At 40.8% G+C, this 27,895-nt stretch overlaps 1 protein-coding gene across 1 annotated transcript; it reads left to right on the top strand.

The window, feature by feature from the left end:
- The first annotated feature begins 41 nt into the window (after positions 1-41).
- LOC126438159 (uncharacterized) lies at positions 42-27,591 on the top strand. The gene is made up of 7 exons (XM_050090536.1): positions 42-180; positions 1,280-1,367; positions 12,556-12,617; positions 14,830-14,865; positions 20,052-20,169; positions 25,370-25,425; positions 27,440-27,591. Exons 1-7 carry the CDS (start codon positions 121-123, stop codon positions 27,467-27,469), a joined length of 450 nt encoding a protein of 149 aa, XP_049946493.1. The 5' UTR covers positions 42-120; the 3' UTR covers positions 27,470-27,591.
- The last annotated feature ends 304 nt before the right edge of the window (positions 27,592-27,895 follow it).

Genomic DNA, 27,895 nt, shown 5'->3' on the forward strand with positions numbered 1-27,895 from the left:
AGAATACGTCAGAAGGGAGGCCGACGCTGTCAGTGCGGTATAAAGGGCGGCAGCAGGCGGTGGCCGACGCAGCTTGCTCCGCCACTCTCCCACGGCTGACCGACGCTGGACCTCACAACAATGAAGACACTGTTTACTTGCTGCGTTGCCGCGTGGCTGCTAATTGCAGCGGCTTTGCTTGTGAGTATCCTCAGGCTGTATAAGCCATGTTATCATTAAGATTATTTTTAATTTTCAAAGGGTTTGGAGCTTTTTGGATATTGTAGGACATGAATTTGTAATCGTGGTGTCTCCAGCACTGTTCTTGTAGTTGGTGAATCACGAAACCAAGCACAAATACTTTTAAAATGATTCATTTCAACGCCATAACCGCTTTAGGGCCACCGTGCCCCTCTTCACATGATTAATATTTTCAGTTACATACATGTTTTGGTCCGCAGCATATCGTCTGCTCCAGCAGTAAGTTGCAGTTATCTGCGATTTGTAGTTGTGGTCCACTTGGTTCTCTAGAACTAGAAACCACACCCATATTGTAAACGGATTTATGTTTGTGAATAAATCACACTTTTTCACATTCTTAATTTCAGTGCTGAGCGTCACACATGTTCTGTACGTATGACGTTTCTCTTTACGATGCAATCGTTACATCTGTGCATTTACACATTGCAGCAACATGTCAGTGGGCATCTTAAGACCGTTAATACACAAAAAAGACAAAGAATCATCATAGAAACTACAAAATCTACCAAGGAATTGTCTACGTTATGACAAAAAAGTTAATAAAGGCACATGCAGCGAGCGGTTACGTGAAGTTCCCCTTGTTGTGACAACAGTGCTAAATGCAGTAGCAGGCGGAAGTCGGGCTTTGTAGGCAGAGCGAAATACACTCTTTGGATATTCATACCTGCCTGTATGTGCGAAAGCAATAGGTAAACACCCTTATTCTCCGGATCTGAACACACGCGACTCCTTTATTGTGGGGCTATATTGAAGACAAGATCTACATCAATAACACCAAAACGACCACTCAGTTAAAAACAGTCATTCAGGAGGTCATCGACAGCATCGATGTTCCGACACTTCAGGGGGTCACGCAGAATTTCGCTATTCATTTGCGTCACATTATGCCAATGATGGCAGGCAAATCGAACATGTCACAATCTAAGTCTTGATATCTGCAGTGACGTTTACATGTTGAATTAAGTGTGTACACGCCGTAATTAGTAACTAATTTCCGTTCTTCCATATGGTTCAACATTATTTTCTCTTCTTTTTGTAGCAGCCGACCAAGGGTGACGAGATGATGCCTAATACTGACATCCCGGCCACAATGGCGGAGTGTAACGCTACTTTCAAATTAGGATGGAGTAAGTAACCTGAGAACACTGCATATGAGATTGACACTAACGCAGAACCGCGAGTTCATTGTATCTGTACAAACAACCAAACGCTTAGGGTTGCACTAGCACATATATTTTACTTATTTATTTGCTGTTTTTTAGTCTGGTCTAGAAAATAGAATAGGTAATACGTTGCACAAAATACTGCAAATACAAAACACTTCATATATTCACATAAGTTTAAAATGTCTAAATACCTTGCAGGATATGGATGCTTAATTAACAAGGAAGAAAACAGTAAAACCGTCGGGAAATAAGGGAGAAAAAGCATAATTACTTATTGAGAAAATAAATTTGTTTACGTACCACATCCCAGGCCCCTGTCACGCAAATATACACTTCTTAGCCAGAACGTTATGAGCACCGACCTGCTGTCAATATAAACCCGTCCAGACGATAACAGCGTCACCTGACGAAGAATGACTGCTAGTCAGACACAAACAGTGTGTGTAGTGTCAAGAGCTTTCAGTCCGTGTGCAGAATGAGGAAGGTGCGAGATCTTTCTCAGTTTGACTGAGAGCAGATTGTGATGGCGCAGAGGCTCAACACGGAAACCGCACGACTTTTCGGATGTTCGAGGAGTACTGTAGTGAGTGTCCTCAACACGTGGCGACACCGTGGTGAAACGACGTCCAGATGTCGAGGGGTTAGACGGCCATTCCACGTTAGTGTCGGGCGTCATAGGCTGGACAGATTAGTATAACAGTACAGGTGGTGAACTGTGGCGGAACTTGCATCAGAATTTGATAATGGGCAGAGTAGAAATGTGTCTGAATACACAGTTCACCGAACACTCCTAACTATGGGCTTCCGGAGTCGACGACCCATGCATGTGTCACTGTTAACATTACGACATCGTCAACTACGACTGAAATGGGCACGTGACGGTTGGCACTGGACGTTGGTGCAGTAACAGAGCGTTGCATGATCTGATGAATCCTGATACCTTCCTCATCACGCCAATGGGAGGATGCAATTCCGTCGTTTTCCAGGGAACAGCTGCTTGACACCTGTACTGCGGGACGGCGGCTCCATTATGCTCCGGGAACATTCACGTGGACATCCACTGGTCCAGTTGAGTTCCTTCAAGGCACCATGGCGGCCAAGGGGTATCGTACACTGGCTGAAAACCACTTGTACCCCTTTATGTTTCCCCACGGCAGCAGCATTTTTCAACAAGATGATGCCCTTTTTCACAAGGCCAGATGTGTGATGGAGTGGTTCAAGGAACACAGTTGCGAGTTCCAGTTGATGTGCTGGCACCCCAGTTCGCCAGATCTGAACCCGATGAAACACATCTGAGATGTGACTGGACGTGACGTCAGAGCTCATCACCCCACTCCCCGTAATTTGTGGGAATTAGGTGACTTGTGTGTGCAGATGTGGTGCCAACTCCCTCCAGCGACTTACGAAGGTCAGACTGCTCCATGCCAAGACGCGTCACCGCTGTTATCCGTGCCAAATGTGGACATTAGGTAGATGGCCATCACGTTCTCACTGATCAATATATGTACTTCCAACATCCAGAAAACAATGCTTAATATTGTGCTTGTGGGTGCTCTGCCGTTTTATGCACAATATTTCAACGACCGACCCAACAGTCTTCTTCAGGTTTTGTGCTGTCTGGACAGGTTGTGAAATATTGTTGGTCTCACGTCTTATAGGCGAGTTCCATTCCCGACGCCAACTACGCCCCTTGACAGTCTTTCGTTTTTCAGAGCTCGTGATATTCCGTATTCTTCTTTCAGTGTTTCCCTGCTCTAGTAGATGTGATGGCCTGCGAGATCTTGAACTGAGTGCCGTTTCCCAAGCTCTGTTTCAACTGAAAGCTCTGTCCCAGTTTATTAGGTTTCCTGATAGTTTTATTTAGACGGACTCCTTACCTATGCTGTCATAACCCTGGGTTCGGTGTGTAGCGGCGGTGGGGTAAGTGAACTGCTGCAGTCTGTTGTGGGGTTGTGAACCCACTGAGGGCTACGGCGGGGAATAAAGCCTCTCCGTCGTTTCTAGGTCCCCAGTTCAATAAAATACAATACCTATGCTGTTACAAAAACATGGCGTTTGCAGCACTATACTGGGCTCGTCGTATTTGATTTCGTTCGTATATTTCAGGCAGTGGTCGACGACAGCTGATTTTCTTGGTTGTTTCAAGTCGGGTACGTCGCTAATGTTTCTTGCATCTCTCCTGGGCTTTCCTGATAGTCTTCCCAAGTAAGACATGGCAAATTCGCATAGAATGCGACACAGTCCCGTCTTACCGAGACTTAAATTGTCTTTAACATTTCAAAGAATACTTTTTATCTTAGCTGTAGGCAGCTTAGGTTGCTTAGGAATCTACAGATCTTTCCGGATATTGGGCCATCAAATGATGTCCAGGCACTTTTATAACTCTTATTCTTTGCGAGGTTTTAGAAAAAAAAAATAGCTACCAGGGTCTCAGCCTCCACTAGGTTCATCTCTGTGCTGCGTCTGGGAAAACGTCATGGTTGGGTGCCTTGTTACGGTTCCTCAACTTAAAATGATGTGTGTGCTTCTTTCATTCTCTGTTCTGGAGATAGGACTGCATTTCATAGATCCAGATTTTGTCTGCCAGCATGCACAACTTGTGTTAAATATCCTTAATATACTGAAAACAAGATATGCGAAGATGAAACAAGTCCCAGTTTCTTATCTTGAAATATTTATTCTCCCACGCTATAGCTTTAAAGCCGCTGCGAACTCATCGCCAGAAGTTATTATTTACAGAAACACAAATTTTTCGAACCGAGAGTACATCGCCCGAGATTTTGTTACAATCTATGAAAATCCAAACCGCTGTGGTCTCTAATGAAAAGGCTCAATTAACCCATCTATAACAGATGAGCATAGATTCACAGTATTTCAAATGCACGAAGTTCTACCTATGTTTATTTTCTGGCATTAAATCGAGACCATTAGCATATACCCAAATCCACAGATCCTGTCGCTATGCTCTGCTTGGTTAATGTAGTTTCGTTCAGGATTACACGTGCACGGCTTCATTTGATGGCAGAGTGGTATGGTGATATCAATAAGGAAGAAAAAGTTCACTTTATTTGTGGTTTTTATTCTTAATTTCCAGCACCAACAAAAACAAATGCCACGGTACCACTGCCTACAGCTGTCCCACCAAACAGTACCCGTATGTGTCAGACTCCCCTGTTGCTGTCAGATCCACCACTACTGGTCACTCTGTCCTTCATCTGCGACAGGATTTTTTAAAATGTCGGGTTTTGACGTCGACGCAGCTATACCTCATGATTACAAGTTGCTTTTAACTCGACTTCAAGCAAAATGTAGTACTTCATAATAAAATTAAATTCCTTCACGGATCGCCAGTTCTGTCTGCATGAAAATCATGATGTAATGTGTGGACTGGAATGGGTTTCCATGAGGGTAGCAGGGGTAAAAATACATAAAAACATGAATCTTTTCACAAGTGACAAAATAAAAACTAAACAGAATATTGTTGTTATGCATATCAAATGACTGCCTTTGTTTTGGGGAGCAAGACGAAATATTTTCAAAGTATTCGATTCAAATTTATCATTGTTTCAAATAATCAATATCAAATCAAAGTCTTTTAGGTTAAAGCAGTTATTTGAGTTGAGGTATTTTAAACCTCCTGCTTTGACTGATATACCTCAAATGCTACAAAAGGCTTTTTTTTAAGGTGTTAAAATAGTTTGAGCAGTTCTCTCATATGAGCCTTCGTGGGATTAGTTTGGGAGTGTATCCCTGAAGAGACTCATTATATCACTACGAATAAGAGGTGGGTCTGATTTTCAACAAATGTAATTTTAGGTATGGTTTCTAAAAAGGCAACCAAAAGCGCAAAGTAAATTAGGACTGTCATGAACAAAGAAGTTTCGATCTGAAGCAGTCTGTTAGATCTATATCGAATGCTTCTAGTTGATCTTAAATTGATAGTGAGAGGTAGGGATCAACGAATGTATGTCACTCAGTATCAGTTCAGAATTAATGCTTGTAGATTCTACGACACCACAATAACTTGGCAACAATGAGCACGTGGTTTTCAAAATATTATTTTTGTAAAGTAGACATTGATGATGAGCGTTTAGTGGCTTGAAAGCCGATGCGTAAGAGAACAAATATTTGTCTCTTTAATCGCCGTCCACATCATAGGCGTAATGTTTGCTACATTTTGAATGTATAGGGTGATTCTGTGATGATATTATAGACTTTCAGTAATGGTGGAGAAAGGTAAATGTATCAATTTGAGGTAAGGGACCCAGATCCAGAAACGCCGACTCCAAAGTTATAGGCGCAAATCGTTCTCACACTTCTAACAGTGGATACTCATACTGATACTGTTTCTGTTAAGATTGTAGGGTAGGCAACATACAAAGGTGGTACTATGAACCAAAATGAGAAAAAACTGTCAAGTAAATACTTGAAACACATCTCTTCTACTGAAAGCTCTTTGCCGGCCGGTGTGGCCGTGCGGTTCCAGGTGCTTCAGTCTGGACTCGCTTGACCGCTACGGCCGCAGGTTCGAATCCTACCTCGGACATGGATGTGTGTGGTGTCCTTAGGTTAGTTAGGTTTAAGTAGTTCTAAGTTCTAGGGGACTGATGACCACAGATGTTAAGTCCCATAGTGCTCAGAGCCATTTGAACCATTTGAAAGCTCTTCGGTTTCCATATTTTTGGAGGAGATAGTGTGGACCAAAACGAACATTTGTACAGTAAATACGGGCTCTAAAATGCCTACCTTAAGAACTATAAGCACTTCTGCAGTAAAAAAGATGTGTTTCACGCTATCAGAGATGAACAAGTGCTCACAGCGCTTGAAGTATGCATTTTGGAGTCCATATTTACTTGAAATTTTTTTCTTATTTGGTCCGTCTCTCCTCTTTGCCTACCCTACAATCTTGAAACATCAGTAGCGTTACATATATTCCAGTGTCAAAGGTATCAGATAGCTTTTCGTTTATAACTTTCGATTCGATCGTCTCTGCACAAGGCTCTTTTACCTCAGATTGATATATTTACCCATCTCCATCATCACAGAATCATACAGTACATCACGCATTTTCGTGTTTTATTGTGGAAGACCCTTCAAGCTTCAATTCATTACCTATGAATTGAAGGAGAAGAAGAAAAATAAGCAGAATGAGTAGGGGAGTATGTATTGGACTTCAATGTCTATATAAAATCGATGCCAGATGTGGAGAGACAATCAGACCCAATTGGGTATCAGTTTTTGTCAGTGTAATTTCTAACCTTAATAACTTTGCAAATAATTTAAAAGCCACTCATTTCACCATTGTTTTAAAGAGAAAGGATGACAGTTTGTGCTAGTACCATTCAAACATTCGTGACAGCTGGGGCATGATAATGACAGGGCCCCAAATGAGTCACTGGTCTTGGCTTTATGGATTCAACACATATCGAAAAATGTGATCATATCTCTAGAATTTATCTGAATGAACTGGGTGTTGTTTTAAGGAGGAATGTACGTGACAAAAACTTGAGCTCTTAACACGAATCTCGAAAAACTTCAGTCAGATATGAGGCTGTGAAGACTGTGTTTAGGTACGACCAGGACCTCCTCCCAAACCCCTTGAACGACTTCAACCACATCTGGCACAGAAACAGCAGGCCTTGTGAGTATGAGCACTGTGGGTTTTGTAACCTCCTAGCTACAATAGGGGCAATGATAATGGCGAAAAGGCGTTTTTCCAGACTGTGGCATGGAATACTGGTGAAGAGGAATTTTTACAGCCATTCACATATAGGCTGCCCTGCATGACAGGAAAATTCTTTGGGAATGGCATCGGCCTGCCAAATCAATCATCTTTGCAGGCAGCGAGTTTTTCCAGCCCCTTGGCATATTGGCTACCCTGCATGACAGGCATATAGTGTGGGAATAGTATCAGGCTGCCAAATCAATCAGCTTTGCAGGCAGCCAACATATCAGGGGCAAGAAATGGTTTACCGGGCATCTACATAGTCCTTCATGACAGGCTTGTTGTGGGAGTAGTATCAGTCTGCTATATTGAACTTGATTACAAGCAGTGCACATGCTGACGAGTTTGACTGGGGACAGGTTAAAATGGATTTAGGAGAAGATGGACAGAGTGAGGGGGAACAGGAAAGGGCCAGAGAGAGGGGAGGAGGGGGAGAAGCAGGTGGAAGATGGAGGAATAGTGGATAGGTGAAAAAGAAATAGATGGAGGGAGAGATGAAAAGAGATATGGCAGAAGCTTATGGTCAGAATTGAGGAAGATATGGTCAGAGAGAGGATGTGGAGAAAATGGACAAAGAGAGGGGGAGGAGAAGATAAAGACATAGAATGAGTGGGGAGGAGGAAATAGAGGTTGGAGGATGAGTTGGGCCTACAAATGGAGAAAGAAGTAGATGTAGAGAGGGGGAGAAGGAGGTGTGTTTAATATAAGTGTGGAACTCATAGGTGGGTGAAGCTGTGGGGAAAGGACTGGTTTGAAAATTTAAGGGACGATAAAAAAATTTCAGCTTGTGGGCGTTACTGCAGCGTGTATGCAGCCAAGCGTAACTGTTTTGAAAATGTAAGCGGCGATCAAAAAATTTCAGTTTGTGGGCGTTACTGCAGCGTGTATGCAACCCAGCGCAACTCTGATGCAGACATGTATAGGCACCAACATGTAGCGTGGGGGTTAGTGCGACCTTCAAATGGAAACTTTTTGATCATCCGCTATAAATGGATTTTCTTAAAGCAACATGACGTATGAGTCCAAAGTATTTCGAGAGTTTAAAAATTTTAGCACGAATACAAGGAATACAAAATTTTTAAAACAGTACTTTGGATACGATCAAAAATCATGACTTACAGTGCTGCGAATATTGACAATGCAAGTGTTTTCCTGTAACTCAGGCAGCTTCTTCAGAGATATGGACGTGGACTGAGCTGCTCATGAGATGGGAATGCAGTGAAGTGGTCCAGACCCATTACCTACCAGGCTAGCCCATGTTATAGAGGTAACACCAAATTAGACTTAAACTAATGTAAGTGGCCCAGGGGTTAAAAGCATAGTGGGCAGGTAACCCTGCGTCCACAGTTCACAGAGTCTCACATACAGATAATAATATGCAATATAAGCTCATGCATTGGAATATTCAACGACTGTATGCCTAGATCACTGATCGCACATATCTGTTTTTCGCCTCGACACTTGTTTTTTCACTGCCGCAGCCATCAACTACAGTTTAATCCAATAACTGTTTGCTTAATTATCTGCAAGTCGGGGGACAACGCACACAATTACCATCTCAGTACTTGGCAAAGATCTAAGTACGCTACTGGCCATTAAAATTGCTACACCATGAGGATGACGTGCTACAGACGCGAAATTTACCCGACAGGAAAAAGATGCTATGATATGCAATTATTAGCTTTTCAGAGCATTCACACAAGGTTGACGCCGGTGGTGACACCTACAACGTGCTGACATAAGGAGAGTTTCCAACCGATTTCTCATACACAAGCAGCAGTTGACCGGCGTTGCCTGGTGAAACGTTGTTGTGATGCCTCGTGTAAGGAGGAGAAATTCGTACCATCACGTTTCCGACTTTGATAAAGGTCGGATTGTAGCCTATCGCGATTGCCATTTATCGTATCGCGTCATTGCTGCTCGCGCTGGTCGAGATCCAATGACTGTTAGCAGAATATGTAATCGGTGGATTCAGGAGGGCAATACGGAACGCCGTGCTGGATCCCAACGGCCTCGTATCACTAGCAGTCGAGATGACAGATATCTTATACGCATGGCTGTAACGGATCGTGCAGCCACGTTTCGATCCCTGAGTCAACAGATGGGGACGTTTGCAAGACAACAACCATCTGCACGAACAGTTCGACGACGTTTGCAGTAGCATGGACTATCAACTCGAAGACGATGACTGCGGTTACCCTTGACGCTGCATCACAGACAGGAGCTCCTGCGATGGTGTACTCAACGACGAACCTGGGTGCACGAATGGCAAAACGTCAATTTTTCGGATGAATCCAGGTTCTGTTTAAAGCATCACGATGGTCGCATCCGTGTTTGACGACATCGCAGGGAACGCATATTGGAAGCGCGTATTCGGCATCGCCATACTGGCGTATCACCCGGCGTGATGGTATGGGGTGCCTTTGGTTACACGTCTCGGTCACCTCTTGTTCGCATTGACGGCACTTTGAACAGTGGACGTTACATTTCAGATGTGTTACGACCCGTGGCTCTACCCTTCATTCGATCCCTGCGAAACCCTACATTTCAGCAGAATAATGCAGGACCGCATGTTGCAGTTCCTGTACGGGTCATTCTGGATACAGAAAATGTTCGACTGCTGCCCTAGCCAGCACATTCTCCAGATCTCTCACCAACTGAAAACGTCTGGTCAATGGTGGCCGAGCAACTGGCTTGACACAATACGCCAGTCACTACTCTCGATGAACTGTGGTATCGTGTTGAAGCTGCACGGGCAGCTGTACCTGTACACGCCATCCAAGCTCTGTTTGACTCAATGCCCAGGCGTATCAAGCGCGTTATTACGGCCAGAGGTGGTTGTTCAGGGTACTGATTTCTCAGGATCTATGCACCCAAATTGCGTGAAAATGTAATCGCATGTCAGTTCTAGTATAACATTTCTTATTTGTGTAGCAATTTTAATGGCCAGTAGTGTACATTCTACCAGTCACACACATTTATGTAGGCTGCAATGTCCTCTTAGTAATACAATGATCATAAATTGTAATTAGCACTTCAACCACAATGATCATTTTGCGATGCATTACAACCTATTTTCAGCTGTTCACATTACTCATTTACTAGCATCTCGACTTTTTGAAAGGTATTAAAATATTTGGGATATTTAGACCAGATATTTAGTTTTGCCTCTCATGGCCGACACCATTTCTGGTAATTATTATCATTTCACCCGAACGACACTCCCGAAACTTTCATGAGCGTACGAGTACCCCTTTCGGGAGCAGCTGCTTGTTGTCTCGCGACGTACACGAACGAAAGTATCTCCACTCACGAATTTTTGTTACAGTTTATGCGTCCTTCACAATTAGAATGTTCAATGAATTGTGATTCAGGCCACGTTTCTTGTGACCACAACCGTTGTGGCATGGTTGATTATTACCTCGGCGACAGAAGCAACGAACGCAGATAATACTCTTTTGACAGTTCATGGCGATACCTTTGCTGATGAAGACTGATATGAAAGACACAACTTATAAGATGAGGGTTTCAGCCGTTTTGGCAAAGCAGCAGTTGTCGTTTTTGTAGACCAAGAGTCGGCAATATTTGTGGCAAAAGCCCAATCACGACTCACTAGCAATGGTACCCTGCGCTCTCGACAAAAACAAGTACCGATTTCTTAGGCAGGCAGTGATACTAAAATACGCTGAAACTATTTTAATACTTTTATATAATTTCAGTGAACTTCATTGCCCTTTACATAATATCTGCAATGACGATGACGTTTGCACACACCTATAGCTAACTAACCTCACCTCCATCATCGTATTGATTAAGATGACGTTGCGGGGTTTTGCGGTAGTGAAAATTTATTATGTAGTGGCTTTCTCAGTACCTGTAGTCAAATGAATATGAGTGAGATGGAAAAAAGTAATTAAACTGTTCGTTACTTCAAAAGTAGTCGCCATAACTGCTAATACACTTATCCCACTGAGGCAACACGGTCAACACCTTCACGGGAAAATGTTTGCGGTTGCCTATGGAACCATGATTGTAAACAGGTGTGGGCCTGTTCGTCCGAAGCCCATCGATGGCCAAGAATATCTTTCTTCCGGCCTCCAGAAATATGGAAATCGCATGCGGAGATTTCGAGACTGTGTGGAGGATACGTAACAACTTCCTAGCGAAACGTCTGCAGAAAAGTCGAAACGACTTTGTAACTGCCTGTAATATAAATGGTCACAAATTTAAGTGGTTAGCTCACATAAATATCTAAGTCTAACAATATGTAGAGGTGGATGATTGTAGGTTCAACAGATATCAGACTTCAATTCATTGGTAGGATGCTGCGAAAATGCTACTAATCTACAAAGGAAACTCTGTTTTCGAATGTTTTACAACTGCGTGGAACCCATATGTAGAGGCAGGGTAGAGGCAAGAACGACAGCAGGAACGGTAACAGGTTTGTCTGATCTACGGGAAAGCGTCACGGAAATGCTGAAAAAGCTAAATTAGCGGAAATTTCAAGATAGACGCCAACTATTGCGCTGAATCTTATTTACAAAATGTAAAGAATCACTGTTTGGTTAATACTGTAGCAATACACTGCAGCCGCCAGCGTATTGCCTACTTAGGGACCACGAAAACAAGATTGACCAATTACAGCATTCACACAGACACTTGTCGGTTATGGACGGATGTAGAATACCGTGCGGTGTTGGGCAGACGTTTCTGTAGCTCACAGGGACGAGGAGATCCGTAATGTATTTTGTTGTTTATAGATTCTACCTACCTTTCACTGGTTGTAAAGGCAACAGTTACAACGATTATAATTTTAAGTAACATGTTTTGGAGATTTGACAGATCTATTATAAATTATCAATGAATAAAACAGCAGAGATGGCAGTAATCATTTATTTAAAAATGATGCACAGTTTAGACTTTTATGCTGGTCATCTTCAGGTCTAACACACCATATGGATGCAGCCGCTGGTTCACGGAACAGTTGTGTCGTGTCACAGTCGCTTTCTGCTGCTAACAGCTGCTGTGGGTTCATGCAACTGTTTCGTGCACCGCCGGCTGCATCCATGTGGTGTGTTGGATCTGAAGATGGGCAACATACAAGCCGAAACCAGTCATCATTTTTAAATAAGTGATTTTTGCGATCTCGACTATTTTATTAATTGGTACAATACGTGTAATGCAAATAAATGATAATCGATGTTGCCAGACTTGGGAAACACTAAGAAATTTTTTTATGATTTAATTGAAGATTATTGTAAAACTTACTAAATAAAATGAAGTTAAATCTTTGAACCTGTCAGTAAATTACACGAATGACTGTGGAAGGAAAGGAAGGTTTTTGTAAAGGAAATAAATGTGTTGGCTATTCTAGAAATTTTAGTGAAAGGATTGAAATTTATTAACACGTCTTATGTTTTCCAGGATGCTGGGATAATCTTCTCAGTGACGGTCACGTGATAGATGAGAGCAAATACCAGCAAAAGGCAAGTTGTAGAGATTCATATAATGCTTCGGATATAGCAGCAAATACTTGATGGAAATGTCGTGTTCGTAACTGTGTAGAATACATACAAACAAATCTAGGATAAACACGGTTACCTAGTCTCATTTCTTTAGGCTCTATACGTAGGAAGCTTTGTGGAAGGAAACAATTCAAGCAGCTACAAACTTACTGACATGTTCGTTTATTCATCACCAGTATTAACTTTTATTCTGTATTTGAACCACGTCTCACTGTGGTTAAGTTACTTGACTCGCATTTTGAAGAAACAAGGTTCAAATCAACACTTCCAGCCATACAAATTTAGATTTTCCGTGGTATCGCTAAATCGATTAACATTACGAGTTGATTTCTTTCAGTAGGACACAATAGATTTCCTTTTCCAACCTTTGTATATCAGCAATTGCGTTCTGCCTCTAACGAATTCGTCGTCGAAGGAACTTCAGACTAGAGTTTTCCTACTTCATTCGTAGGCTTCGCGTTTTACTTTTTTCCCTTAAAATATCTACGGGTTAACTTCACTTTTGTAACCTGGCACTGGAACGACCACAAGGGTATCTGAGCCTGTTAAAATTGTTCATAGTCAAATTCTGCTCCCCATTGTCGCGAGAAATAGTGCAATCCAAACCTTGGTGGGAAATTCTGGATTTCCTTTGCTCATTAGTCTTTCAGTTACTAACACACAGAAATGTACGTGATTCTAGTTCTCTAAATATTGGTATTACAGTAAGCGGGATATCAATCCATTAGGCTAACACTAATCAAAATGATGTTACTATTACCAGTTACTTTGAAAATGAGAGCACATAAATAGAGTAACTTTAAAATTTCATATGAATGAGAATCTACTTTTAAATATATGTTTCTGGCAATTAATGGCTTAGCTTTCAAAAGCCACTGTTATATCAGTAGGTATTCTGTGCTGTAATCATTGTGCATAAGAAATGAAGGAACTGAATCCGTAAAAGCCTTAAACACCGTTTCACGCAGTGATAGAACTACCAAGAAGGATGTCGCAGTGGTAAGGCGCTGGACTCGCATTCGGAAAGGACATCGTTCAAATCCCTGTCTGCTCACACAAATTTTGGTTTCCATAGTTTTTATTTATGATAAATGTGTTTGTCGGAAAGGATCTATTGAGAAGGGCAAGGCCAACCCCCCGCATCAATGTGAGATGAGTTTTTGCCACGTCTCTAATGACGTCATCATCGACGAGACAGTGATACCTAACGGTGTTTCGTCTTTCAGTACCCTAACCAGAAGCACCGGTCTTTTGCGGTTTTTAGCACGTTAGATGCCGCTCTATAACTTTATCGTTTTAATCCAAGAGATTAGCAACGCCATACTAGCACATTCTGTACAAGTGAAGGCGAGTGATATATCATAACATGTAAGTTTTCACGGCCGGCGTCTTCATTAATTAAAACTTCCGGGCTGAATTTCCGTGGTCCATATATAGAACTTCTTCTCCTTCCTGACATTTCGTTACCTACTGCAGGCAACATCTTATGAGGTGAGTCGGCGACTGGCTGCTAGGCGCTGGAGGTCCCGCTTATATACAGCGCTTAGATGGCGCCACCACTCGTCACGTGCTTTCGACTTCGATTACCTGTAATCGAGAGAGATGGCAATAGCCAGAGACAGTTTTAAAGTCTAAAGCACGTGACGAGTGGTGTCGACATCTAAGCGCTCTATATAAGCGGGACCTCCAGCGCCTAGCAGCCAGTCGCCGACTCACCTCAGAAGATGTTGCCTGCAGCAGGCAACGAAACGTCAGGAAGGAGAAGAAGTTCTATATATGGTCCACGGCAATTCAGCCCGGAAGTTTTAATTAATGGCGAGTGATATAGTCAGGGAAAAAAACTGTATCCAAATTAAAAACCAGTTTAACCAGACGGCTTATATCAGATCTCCCAACTAATGATTTATCCTGAATGTTGAAGGAGAATGAAAATGTTGGCGCAAACCTGAATGTTATAGGTTAAATCACCATCATCAGTCGGTTTCTCATTGTTAAGTGTCCTTATCTAATTTTTCAATTCATTTCTTACTTAAAATATAGGTAAGAACTATTTTACTGTAGAGAGTGTATGCTATAGTCTCCCCAAATTGTTTCCCTCATCCTGATAAACATTAACTGTTGTATATCACCTCCATGACTGTTCCGTTAATAGACAAAAATATTTCTGTTTCAGTGTTGGTTTTACTGCTTACTGGATAGAACAGGAGCGGTAAGTACATATGGAACATCTGTACAGGGCATTTCTCTCCATATAACACAGTTTCACTGTAAAATAATAGTGGCTTTCAACATCCTCACATTCAGTGACGTGAATTTAGAGCGTTCCTTGCAGATGTCTTTCCGATAAATAAGGATTACAGTAAGGTGAATATTGCTAAATGTGGATATTGCTATTTACAACAGAAACATCAACGGTAGCCACTATTCTCGCTGGAGTTCAGTCAGCAGTCAGGGGCAGAAACAGTAATTGCTGTTGCGGTCTTTAGTCCGAGACTGATTTGATGCAGCTCTCCATGCTACTCTATCCTGTGCAAAACTTTTCATCTTCGAATAACTACTGCAACCTACCTCCTTCTGAATCTCATTACTACATTTATCTTTTGGTCTCCCTCCATGATTTTTAGCCCCCCTCCCCCACCTCTCATACACACACATTTCTCTCCAATATACTAAAGTGGCGATCCCTTGATGTGTCAGAATATGTACTGTTGTACTGTCAACACAGAATGTGTACTATCTTTTAGTCTTTGTTCCAAAAATTTCTTTTCTCCGCAGTTTTATTCAGTACCTCCTCATTAGTTACGTGATCTACTCATCTGATCTTTAGCATTCTTCTATAGCACCACACTTCAAAATCTTCTATTCTCTTCTTGTTTGTCGTCCATGTTTCACTTTTGTACATGATTACACTTCAGACAAATACCTTCAGGAAAGACTGCACAGCACTAAATGTTAACAAATTTATCTTTTTCAGAAATGCTTTTCTAGCTGTTGGCAGCCTACGTTTTATATCCTCTCTACTTCCGCCATAATCAGTTACTTTGCTGCCCAAACGGCAAAACCTATCTATTACCTTAAGTTACTCTTTTCTTAATTTAATTCCTTCATCATCACCTGATTTAATCCGACTAAATTCCATTATCCTTGTTTTGCTTCTGTTGATGTTCATCTGATGCCCGCATTTGAACGGTGTGGCCGAGCGGTTCTAGGCTCTCCAGTCTGAAACTGCGCGACCGCTACTGGCGCAGCTTCGAATCCTGCCTCGGGCATGGATGTGTGTGATGTCCTTAGTCAGGTTTACGTAGTTCTAAGTTCTATGGGACGTATGACCTCAGATGTTAAGTCGCATAGTGCTCAGAGCCATTTGAACCTGTCTTTCAAGTCACTTTCTATTTCTTTCAACTATTCTCTCAAGTCCTTTTTTGTCTCTGATAGAATTACAATGTCATCAGCAAACCCCCAAGTTTTTATTTCTTCTCCTTGGACTCTAATTACTACTTCAAATTTTTCTGTGGTTTCCTTTAATGCTTGTTCAATGTCAGATTGACTAAAATTGGCCATAGATAACAACCCTGTCTCACCCCCTTCTCAACCACTGCTTCTCTTTCATGGCCTCAACGCTTATGACTGCCGTCTGGTTTCTGTTGTAAGTAGTGTTTCGCTCCCTGTCTTTTACTCCTATTACCTACAGAATTTCAAAGACAGTATTCTAGTCAACAATGTCAAAAGCTTTCTGTAAGTCTACAAATACTATAAACGTAGGTTTGCCTTTCCTTAACCTTTCTTCTAACGTCAGTCGTAGGACTAGTATTGTCTGGCGTCTTCCTACATGTCTCCGAAATCAAAAATGATCTTCCACGAGGACAGCTTCTACGATTTCTCCTCTTCTTTAGTAAGGAATCGTGTCAGTATTTTGCAACCAGAATTTATTAAACTGACGGCTGGGTAATTTTCACATCAGTCAGCAACAGAAATTGGTATTTCTGTTAATTTGGAGTTAAGTCATCCTAGCCTATTAGAGAGCAATATTCCATTGAAAAAAGTTTCTAAATTTATGCAATCTCCCGCTGCGGTTAGCGAATCTTACAGCTCTTCATTCCTTAATCCGTGTGACGTTTATCTTTAGTTTTGCATTATAAGGCTTTCGTGTGACCCATAGCAACCACATGCGTACAGTTCGGATCTGAAAAATTGTAATAAAAGACACCGATGCATAATAGCGGCATAGTGCACTAGACAAAGGAAGCGGCTACTCGGGTAGCAGAGTACTTGTGGCGTGCACATGGGGTTTTTTTTAGGTTAGGCAGTAGTGCGGCGTGTCCTGATGAACACTCACCAGTCGACGTGCAGGCAGGGAAATCAGTACACGCTCAGTGTAAAGATACTTCAGCTATCAAGATATTAGCATTAAATTTTCAGAGTGTTCGGAATAAAGTTCCTGTATTTACTGCCCCCCAGGAAGCGTGTGGCGCGCAAATTATACTCGGGACTGAGACCTGGTTGAACCCTGAGATAGGAAGTTCTGAAATATTTAGTTAGGGTTGGAACGTGTTTCGGAAAGACAGATTAGGCGCCGTAGGAGGTGGTGTCTTCATTCCCGTATGGAGGACATAGTGATAGACATCCCTGGGGTTGTGAAGCAGCTGAATGGGTTGAAAATAAATAAATCGCCAGGTCCTGAAGGGATTCCAATTCGGTTTTATAGAGAGTACTCTACTGTATTGGCTCCTTACTTAGCTTGCATTTATCGCGAATCTCTTGCCCAACGTAGAGTCCCGAGCGACTGGAAAAAAGCGCAGGTGGCGCCTGTATATAAGAAGGGTAGAATGACGGATCCTCAAAATTACACACCAATATCCTTAACATCGGTTTGTTGCAGGATTCTCGAACATATTCTCAGTTCGAATATAATGAATTTCCTTGAGACAGAGAAGTTGCTGTCCATGCATCAGCACGGCTTTAGAAAGTATCGCTCCTGCGAAACGCAACTCGCCCTTTTTTCACATGATATCTTGCGAACCATGGATGAAGGGTATCAGACGGATGCCATATTCCTTGACTTCCGGAAAGCGTTTGACTCGGTGCCCCACTGCAGACTCCTAACTAAGGTACAAGCATATGGGATTGGTTCCCAAGTATGTGAGTGGCTCGAAGACTTCTTGAGTAATAGAACCCAGTAAGTTGTCCTCGATGGTGTGTGTACATCGGAGGTGAGGGTATCATCTGGAGTGCCCCAGGGAAGTGTGGTAGGTCCGCTGTTGTTTTCTATCTACATAAATGATCTTTTGGATAGGGGGGATAGCAATTTGCGGCTGTTTGCTGATGATGCTGTGGTGTACGGGAAGGTGGTGTCGTTGAGTGACTGTAGGAGGATGCAAGATGACTTGGACAGGATTTGTGATTAGTGTAAAGAGTGGCAGCTAACTCTAAATGTAAATTAATGCAGATGAATAGGAAAAGAATCCTGTAATGTTTGAATACTCGATCAGTAGTGTAGCGCTTGACACAGTCACGTCGATTAAATGTTTGGGCGTAACATTGCACAGCGATATGAAGTGTGACAAGCATGTAACGGCAGTTGTGGGGAAGGCGGTTCATTGGTAGAATCTTGGGAAGATGTGGTTCATCTGTAAAGGAGACCGCTTATAAAACACTAATACGACCTATTCTTGAGTACTGCTCGAGCGTTTGGGATCCCTATCAGGTCGGATTGAGGGAGGACATAGAAGGAATTCAGAGACAAGCTGCTAGATTTGTTACTGGTAGGTTTGATCATCACGCGAATGTTATGGAAATGCTTCAGGAACTCGGATGGGAGTCTCTAGAGGAAAGGAGGCGTTCTTTTCGTGAATCGCTACTGAGGAAATTTAGAGACCCAGCATTTGAGGCTGGCTGCAGTACAATTCTACTGCCCCCAACTTACATTTCGCGGAAAGACCACAAAGATAAGAGAGATTAGGGCTCGTACAGAGGGATATGGGCAGTCATTTTTCCTTCGTTCTGTTTGGGAATGGAACAGCGAGAGAAGATGCTAGCTGTGGTGTGAGGTACCCTCCGCCACGCACCGTATGGTGGATTGCGGAATATGTATGTAGATGCAGATGTAGTTACAATAGTATAACAAATAATGTACAAATATCTATCTTCTGTCTGTACCTGTACTAATAACAAATATGAAAGCTGTCGTATCTTTCTCAACACTCTTCTCTAAAACTACTAGACGAATTTTCGCAGATGCCTTGAACATAGCATGGTACAACGTGTAAGCTTCATTTCACCAAAAATGGGATCATGTTATCGTGATTTAAAGTTTTATCTAAAACTATCGTATCTATTTCTCTGTTTGGACACGCTAATCTACAAAACAACTAGAGGGATTTTCATGGAGTTTTCACAGGTAACTTGAGCATAGCTTTGGTCACCGGATACGTTTTATTTCATACAAATCGGATCACGGGAAAGGATAACGTAATTGTTTGTCTTATCCACAGTAATATTATAGATGCCTCACATTTGCACGACTAACCCACTGAACAGATTTCGATGGTTTTGGTATGGAGGCAGCTTGAGTCCTTAGGAAGAATACAGGCTACTTTATAAAGTGTGTAGTACAAGATAATTATTGATTTGAAGAACATTACGTGAATCGGGGGAAAAATATTTACTATTCGAAAAAAGTATTCACTCTTTGCTTTTGATCTTCATCACGTGATATGATTCAAAATGTTGAATACAGTGTTTGCACAATCTTCTGTGTGTTTAATCCATACTTGTACACTATTTGTTGCATAATAAAGACATGGTATAATGATGCTACTTCAATAGCACGATGCATAGACGCGCGTTCGCGGCGACGCAAGTCACACACCAGTACGCACTGCTCCGCAGCGACGCCTCGCATGTCAACGCATCGCGCATTGGCACACCTTTGGAGGGAGGAAAGCAGGGAGCCCACCACGAGCCCAAACAGGCAGAATCGCGAGGGCAGCCGACGTTATTGACGGGCAGTAGCTTAATTACTCACCGTCAGTCATCATAACAAAACTACTGATAAGGAAGTGCAGCTGTGGGTAACAGCTACAAATGAGAACTTTCCCCTGTCTGTCTTAACTTTATACCATATGTCTTGCCTTTCAGATCATTCACGTGCTGTCTTATGATCATGAGAAAACTGTAATATCGCAGAAAACGATGATGTGCGTTAATTTTATTTATCTGGTTCTACACACCAATAAAAATTCGTCAGATACAAGAGTGTATCAAGATTTGGACTTTCAGGATAGTGGACTGTTTTTGTAACGCGTAATACAGTAGCGTCAACAGCCTTACATTTTTTGCGAACATATTGTCAATGTTTTGCAGAGCAACGTGTAACAATATTTCTCGACGTTTCAGATGCATGCAGATGGAGCTTTCGACAAAGATCTCCTGAAGATGGTACTTCAGGGCTTCCCCAACGGCCCCAATCTCGCGCACCTCGAAGAGACAACCTACACCTGTGTCGCACAGAGGAGTAAGTCAACAGTGCTTCTTCTTGATGCAAGAGTTGATGAAACTGTAACTGATTCAACTCTCTACACTGAGCTGCATGGGCGGAATGACAATAATTGTGGTTCATTTCGCTACTATGTTATTGATGACAGCAGTTAAGACTAAGATTGCGAATGCATGTGACAATATTAAGCTGTTGCTGTTCTATCGGACTCACAAGAGTGTAAAGATAACAGGTTGACATCATCAAGATGGACGTAAGCCGATATAAAAAAAAATTAGGATTCGTCTGTGGAACACAGTCATTTCTAACAAATTATTACAGAAATTAAAGTTTAGTAATTAAAAGTGTGAGACAGCACGACAAATTGTGCTTCACTTAGTTATTATTACCATATTTTTAGCAGTGCTGGCTAGCAAATTAGATGCTATTTTCTAGAACGTAATTACTGCAGCTGCTTTCGAAATCTGTTTATAAAGACATATAGCTACCTCTAAGTAGGCGCTTTAGATTCACCTCATTTAAAGTGGGTGGAAATTGCTTTATTTATCCATAATTCCACCTATCAGCCATCGGACAGGAAATCCACAACATCCTAAGCACGAAGTCACCTAACTAGGCGATTATATCCCTCGTCAGTATGTCTGTTCACCCCAGAATTCCATCACTGTAAATCTTAAACCGCCTTGCATGCATTTACATTCCCTACACAAATCGTTTAGCTTAGCACACTGGACTCGCATTCGGGAGGACGACGGTTCAATCCCGCGTCCGGCCATCCTGATTTAGGTTTTCCGTGATTTCCCTAAATCGCTCCAGGCAAATGCTGGGATGGTTCCTTTGACAGGACACGGACGACTTCCTTTCCCGTCCTTCCCTAATCCGACGAGACCGATGACCACGCTGTTTGGTCTCTTCCCCCAAAACAATCAAAAATCGCTTAGCAACTTATAAAATGCCTCTTCTCACCTACACTGGCATACCCGATTACCTACATATTTTTTACGACTCCCACAAAGCTGACACCAAGCAATCTACCACTTTCTCCGTACTCCCCAACCCACTTAGTCTCTCGCTTTGCGCCAGCACACTCTTTCATGCTGATACAATACAATCTCCACATGTCCAGTCCTGCCCTGCCAAACTGTAACCAGCGTCTCTTACATGACCATGACACCTGTCCTAATATCTTTAAGACTCAACCGAGTACCACTGTCATCTTCACGTAAGGACATTTATCCTATTCAGTCCTTTTCTCTCTTACTTTTATTAGGGGTCAATCACAAAACAAGCTCTATTATAAAATCCACAATATCTGTCACCGAATACCACATATATTTCACATATAAAATTACATTATCATATTTCGTTTCCATCCTTACTCCCTGGTAGTACTCATCACCCACCACCATCACCAACAACGTGAACTCAACACAAACCAACAGTTACTTTCAGTAACAAAAAATGGTTCAAAGGGCTCTGAGTAGTATGGGACTTAACAGCTGAGGTCATTAGTCCTCTAGACTTAGAACTACTTAAACATAACTAACCTAAGGACATCACACCCATCCATGCCCGACGCAGGATTCGAACCTGCGACTGTAGCAGCAGCGCGGTTCCGGACTGAAGCGCCTAGAACCGCTCGCCACACCGGCCGGCTTTCAGTAAATTAATAAAATTTGTTTATATTATCTTTTGAATGATTCATAACGAGCTATCTGTGTTTTGAAAGCATTTGGTTATGTTAACGCCGCTTCTGCGTATTGTAAATCCCAGAAGGGCAGGTGTAGATGCTACTGCTGAGAGCCTGCTCGAACCACATGTAGTCTGCGACAGGGTGAAACAACAAGGGGAAAATCACTAGTCACAGTTATTTCATGGTTATAAAAGCAAACAAAACAGTGAACCTTTCTGGTTCATTTTTTTTAAACAGGGCAAAACATATTTGTGGCTTATTACTTCGAGCATCATCTGGAGCAGTTAATACATTATTCCGATGTGAACGTGGTTGTGCCGGGAAGATTTTTCACAAGGGAAGGGGATGACACTAGGGTCAACGATTTTAACCATGTTTTTCAAGGACATTCCATACTGAAAATTTTTCGTACACACTTCCTAGGTTTTGAAAAAAAATCGAGGTCAAATTTTATGACGGAAAATCGTGTTTTCTGTGTTATACGTCGAAAGAGTATCTAAAAACAAAAATTTTTTATTAATATTGGATCTAGCGTTAACAAAATTCGAGTTATAAGCGTTTTTGCGTTTCGTGCTGTAACTTGGGTACCCACATGCAGTCTGCGTTTAGCAGAGCGAAATCGGCGGTCGAGCGATCAAGGCATTAGACTACCAAACTGATGGTCCGTATTCGATTCTTGAGGGTGGCTGTCTTTCATTCGATATTTTTGTCGGCTTTTGATAACGCTATTCCCATTATCAGAGTATTATTTCCTTTTATTTTGTTTTATTTATTTTTATTTACTTATTTTTTAGCAAAAAGCTGGAGGTGTAATTAATAATCAACTAAATATACACAATGTATTGGCGCTTACCTTCATCATGATACATGGGGCGCTAGATAGGACTTTCGGACATGATGATGCCCAGCCAACCTGCTCCGTGAAAATTATACTCCAGAGATGTGCCTTTCTGTGTCAACCGTGTGACGCTTCATTTTTCTGACAAGTAAAGAATTTCATCGCTCTACTTCAAAATCGTGTGACATCACAGCAGAGCAGATAATTCCAAGAAAGGGCGAATGCTATCAAAATTCAAGCGTTACTCCATAGCCGGTTGTCCACGCCTGTCTTTCAAGATATGCTTGAATATGCTTGTTACGCATCCAGTCTATTTTTACCGACGTGAATCAGATATGTTTTTCACAAACAATGTATCAGAAAACATGTCAATGCGGTGAAATTTCGTTCACGTACTCAGCATGACGGGAGGAATATTTATGTTTTGCTTGCTGTATGATAAGTTTCACCCCACTGAACGTGAGAACGCTCACGAACAGACGATCAGTTAGGCTTATGCAATAACACGCAGTACTTTAGATGCATTGTTGTAGTATGCATCACGAAGAAAATAACTCAGTACATTATGAGATATACTTTTTTGAATATTAAACACACCGCTAGATGTTTTACTTCAAAAAAGGCAAAGAAAAGTATTCCGATTACGAGAATATTAGCTGATACAAGTAAAAAATATCGTATCTAAAATAATGCCGCAACCGAGAATCGAATATGGGCAGCCGACTTGGTAGTCTAACGCTTTACCCGCTCGACCACCGACCGCGCTATGAGAGACACTGATTGATGGTTGTCCAAGCTACAGCATGAAAACACAAAAACGTTAAATATTATTTACTTTGGATCCCATATTATATTGATGAAAATGTTCGGTTTTTGACCCTCTTTTGATGTACAGCACTGGAAATATAATTTTCCGTCATCAACTTTAACCTCGATTTTTTCAAAAACTAAGGTATGTCTAGCAAAAATCCGAAACATGTGTCTCTTTATTTTCAATATAGAGCGTCCTCATAAAAGTTAACCAAAATCGGTGACCCACATGTCAGAGCCTCCTGCATCACTATTCTTTGTCCTCTATCTAAAAATTAGTACCTGATAAATATTTCTTTGCAATTTCCGGTTAGCAATTTCATTCATCGCTATTAAATGCAGTGGAACTGTTAAAGAGCTTTGTTTGTCCAATACAATCATTGATTTAAAGCAGACGACACGAGAGAATCATATATGAAAGTTTTCATGCAGATTTGTCTTATTTTATATGTAACACTGAAAACCGATTAGTTCATCAATTCATCACCACCATTTAAAATAAAATGCAGCTCGTACACTGATAAAGTATGGTGAAAGTACTGTAATGGGTACAGAACTGTGCCAGAATATTGGTGAGGAAGGCATTGTGTTTGAGATCTGCTGCCTGTATAACGCAGAGTTCTATGTAGCTTCCCTTTCCTTATTTCCCTATCGTCTTGTTTTGGGGTCACCGAACTATCACTTTTCAACGTTTCTGGATGTGGTAATATCTTCTAAATCGAGACTACTTTACGATTACCTAGTGTGCTTTCACGCCAATTAAAATTTTGCACCTTGTTTGTGTGTGACAATTTATTTCATAGCGAATGTGAATATAAAATCTAAATCAGATTGAAAGTCCTTGTAGAGGCACATAACGATTATGAATATAATTATTGGAAAGAATTTAAAAACACTGTGAGGTTGCTTAAAAACAGTAGCCCGTTTTCTATGAAATTGTTTATTAACCATCATGAAGCGTTTCGGATTGAACCCATCATCTGAGGACCAGTTGTAAACATACAAAAGTAACAGATGTTATGTTAGAAATTTTACGGGAAAGAAAGTTTCTTATAAAAGTTAAGAACTTCTGTTTTGTAATAAAAATGTTAATTTACTTAACCATCTAGGATTCTAACAGTTTTCTTTTGGCTATATCGTGACAACTTTAGATGTGTATACAAACAAAAAGCCTTCTAAATAATTTTATACGCTGGCTTTATGATAACATCAATTTTTATAAGAAAGATAAGATATTTGCCCATATGTAGGCAAGCAATTTTTAAATATTTTGTATACTGACACTCACTCTTGGCAACTGCCTCTTAAAATTTTAAATGTAATACTTGCTTTGGACACGAATCTGCTATTTCAACAGTCAGGATTGAAAGTGCAACTATTGGTGATACCTGTTATTTAACATATTGGTAGTGACAGTATATAAAGACAAAGTCGCAGTCTCATGAGTCTCATGTGTTTGTATCTAAAGCGGTATTTATTTCTGTGTAAAAAAACCTGATTGTTCTTGAATGTTGTTCGTTTAGAGCTGCCTTTTATATGAATTTTGCGTTTCTGTAAAATTTTTTGCATTTATAACAGTTCATCAGATGCGCTAGATCCAAAATGTGTCATGACAGTTAATAAACGAATTCAATGAAAACCGGCGACTGTTTCTAAACAACAACACAACTTTAAATACTTTTCAGTAATTATGTGAATATAAAGATTTTCTCAAGTACGAATGCTGTACCTCAGAACGAGTCACTAAACTTGCCTACGATCATTATCATCCAATGAACAATTTTCACGTGTTTGTGAAATATGTATCTGTAGATTCATAGATATTTTTCCTCGCAAATAATAAGGAAAGTTCTTTAATTAGTACATTCATGTTTCAGATGAGGTCGACCTTTGTGAAAGGGCATACGCTATCGTTAAGTGCATCATGACTGAGGTAACTAAAATCTGTTTCTTCTTTCTTTCCGTCTAACCAACCAGGAATAACAAAATGTTTCTAACTACTTAAGATTCAACTCGTACTATTTTTCTTATGTATTATTAATTCCATGCTGCAACGTATTTAAGTTACTTGGTTAATATTTATAACATATGTTATTTCGTAATATCAATATATTTAGTATAACCGCTTTCATGCAGCACAGTGTAACTTTGACGACGGTTCATGGTACTGCTCACAGCGAACCGATTATTGTAATTAATAATCCCCAAGGAAATGTATTGGTATAGTCTTGCAGTACTTGCACATTTGCAGTGTAATCTAAGATTAGGGCTGTGGTCAGCCCATTAAGTCCGCATTGTATGTGCTGCAGGTAACGATATAACAGCATACAAAGGCTAAACTAATGATAATATGTTATACCGGTAATCATCAGAGCATTCAAAACAATGTTTGCCAGTAAATCGTTTCATTTCGGTTGCAAGACTTCTTGCTGCCTATAGCGTAACTAAAACTTCTCAAGGTACCCCTTACTATCAACTGTATAAGTTTTCTACAGTGGCGTATAAAGACTAGTTTGAGGGTTGACACTGTGATGTAGCGGCAAACTTCGTAGTAAGATATGTCATGTGTCCCTGATACTTTTTAGAAACATCTCTCAGTGAGACATTTCCCGCACTAAACTTTTCATGATACAAATGCAGGGTGTCCCATACGTAATATACTAGCAATTGCACTCATAAATGTTCTTCAGGTTACGAGCATTTTAAACAAACTTGAAGGTCGAATCGGTTTGTGCACCTCACATTCAGAGGAACCTGCTGAAAAGTGGGAAAAATCGCCAATTTCAAACACGGAAATATTCCACAATTATCTGCTTTGAATAGATTTCTTAAATTGTACCTTCTATTTGTCTGAAAGATTTTTCTTTTTCATATGTAACATCGACTGGGTAATCTTAACAATGTGTACCATGCTTAAAGAACGAAATTGACATTTTGTAGATTAATGAATACGTTTAATAATACATTTCAGAAATTGTAGTGAAATAAAATCAGTTTCCCCGATTTTGAGATCTTAGAGATCATGTAGACTACTGACTTTGGGAAATCTACAGGCCGCTGTAAGCGACAAGGGCAGCCAATACGCACGATAACTGTTGAGGAATGCTCAGAACAGTTGTCTATTACAGTAAATCTAAACCAGACTGTCCTTGAAGTTTATTCAATGATGTTAGTTTTATACGCATTTTTATCTCTAAACTTAAATCCCAGTTTCTAGATGTTCATGACTCAACTCGTCCTTAAGGAATTATTTTAGTTGCACCCCAGATCGTTTCATGTGCAACAACGGCTACCTCATTATTCTCCTGATCCGTTCATCTGTCCTGAGATAGGGACATTTAGAAACTACAGTTGGTGCACTCGTGCACCAACTGTGTCTCACACCTTTTTATATCTTCTGAACAAGCAATTGATAAAAGAAAACCTATCCTACAAATAGCTTTGCCATATGTGTGGTAAATATAGCATTGTGTACGCATCTCTGAAGGAAATATCATATAGGGAAGTATATGTCAGTAATAATGTAACGTCACAGAGACAGTCCATGCTTAAGTACATTTGCCATAGTAAACAGTATAACATCGTGATACGATTTTGTCAGACACAATATGCAAGTAGCGTAAAACACATATGCTTTCCACTGAAACATGTAAGATAAGATTAGATAATTCAAAAATAATTATTTTGAAAATCATATCTATAAACATAACCTGTATATTGTGATATCGCATATTATCTGCGTGTGACTGATCAGTGGTGTGATTCTGGATATACAGACCAGCTGTTCTTTCCCTTGTAATACAAACAACAACTCGGCTGTATACCTAGGAACACACCATTAATATTAATGTATGTACTTTGTAAATACTTATTTAGGTAATGTTGAATCTGAAGGTTATATAGAGAAGAAATTCTCTCTAAAACATCTGTTAATGAACTTGTTTCAGGAATTATCAAGAATGCATCACTCCAGTTGAACACACATTTTGCCAGGAAATAGGTAGCCAAGCAATTAAAAAGAATGCCATTACACTTTTCTTTGATCACAGCTGCGCCTGATGTATCAAGCACAAAATAATAATAAAATATACTTTAAAAAAGTAATAATGAGTTTTCTTTGTTTGACAGCTACCAAGAGTTCACATTTTTCTCCCAGGAAAATATGTCAATCAACATAGTTACACCACACACACACACACACACACACAGACACACACACACACACACACACACACACACACACACACACATAATATGTGGCGTAACTTCCAAAAACAACAAGGAATGAAACTGTGCATTAAAATAGTGAAATTGATAACCCTTTTCTGAGTGACACGCTATTTTCTGAGCGGCGTTACTGATTCTTATGATCATACGATAAAATTAGTTTTGTACTAAATTCT

The sequence above is a fragment of the Schistocerca serialis genome, unplaced genomic scaffold, assembly GCF_023864345.2.
Source record: "Schistocerca serialis cubense isolate TAMUIC-IGC-003099 unplaced genomic scaffold, iqSchSeri2.2 HiC_scaffold_1261, whole genome shotgun sequence".
Classification (NCBI taxonomy): domain Eukaryota; kingdom Metazoa; phylum Arthropoda; class Insecta; order Orthoptera; family Acrididae; genus Schistocerca; species Schistocerca serialis.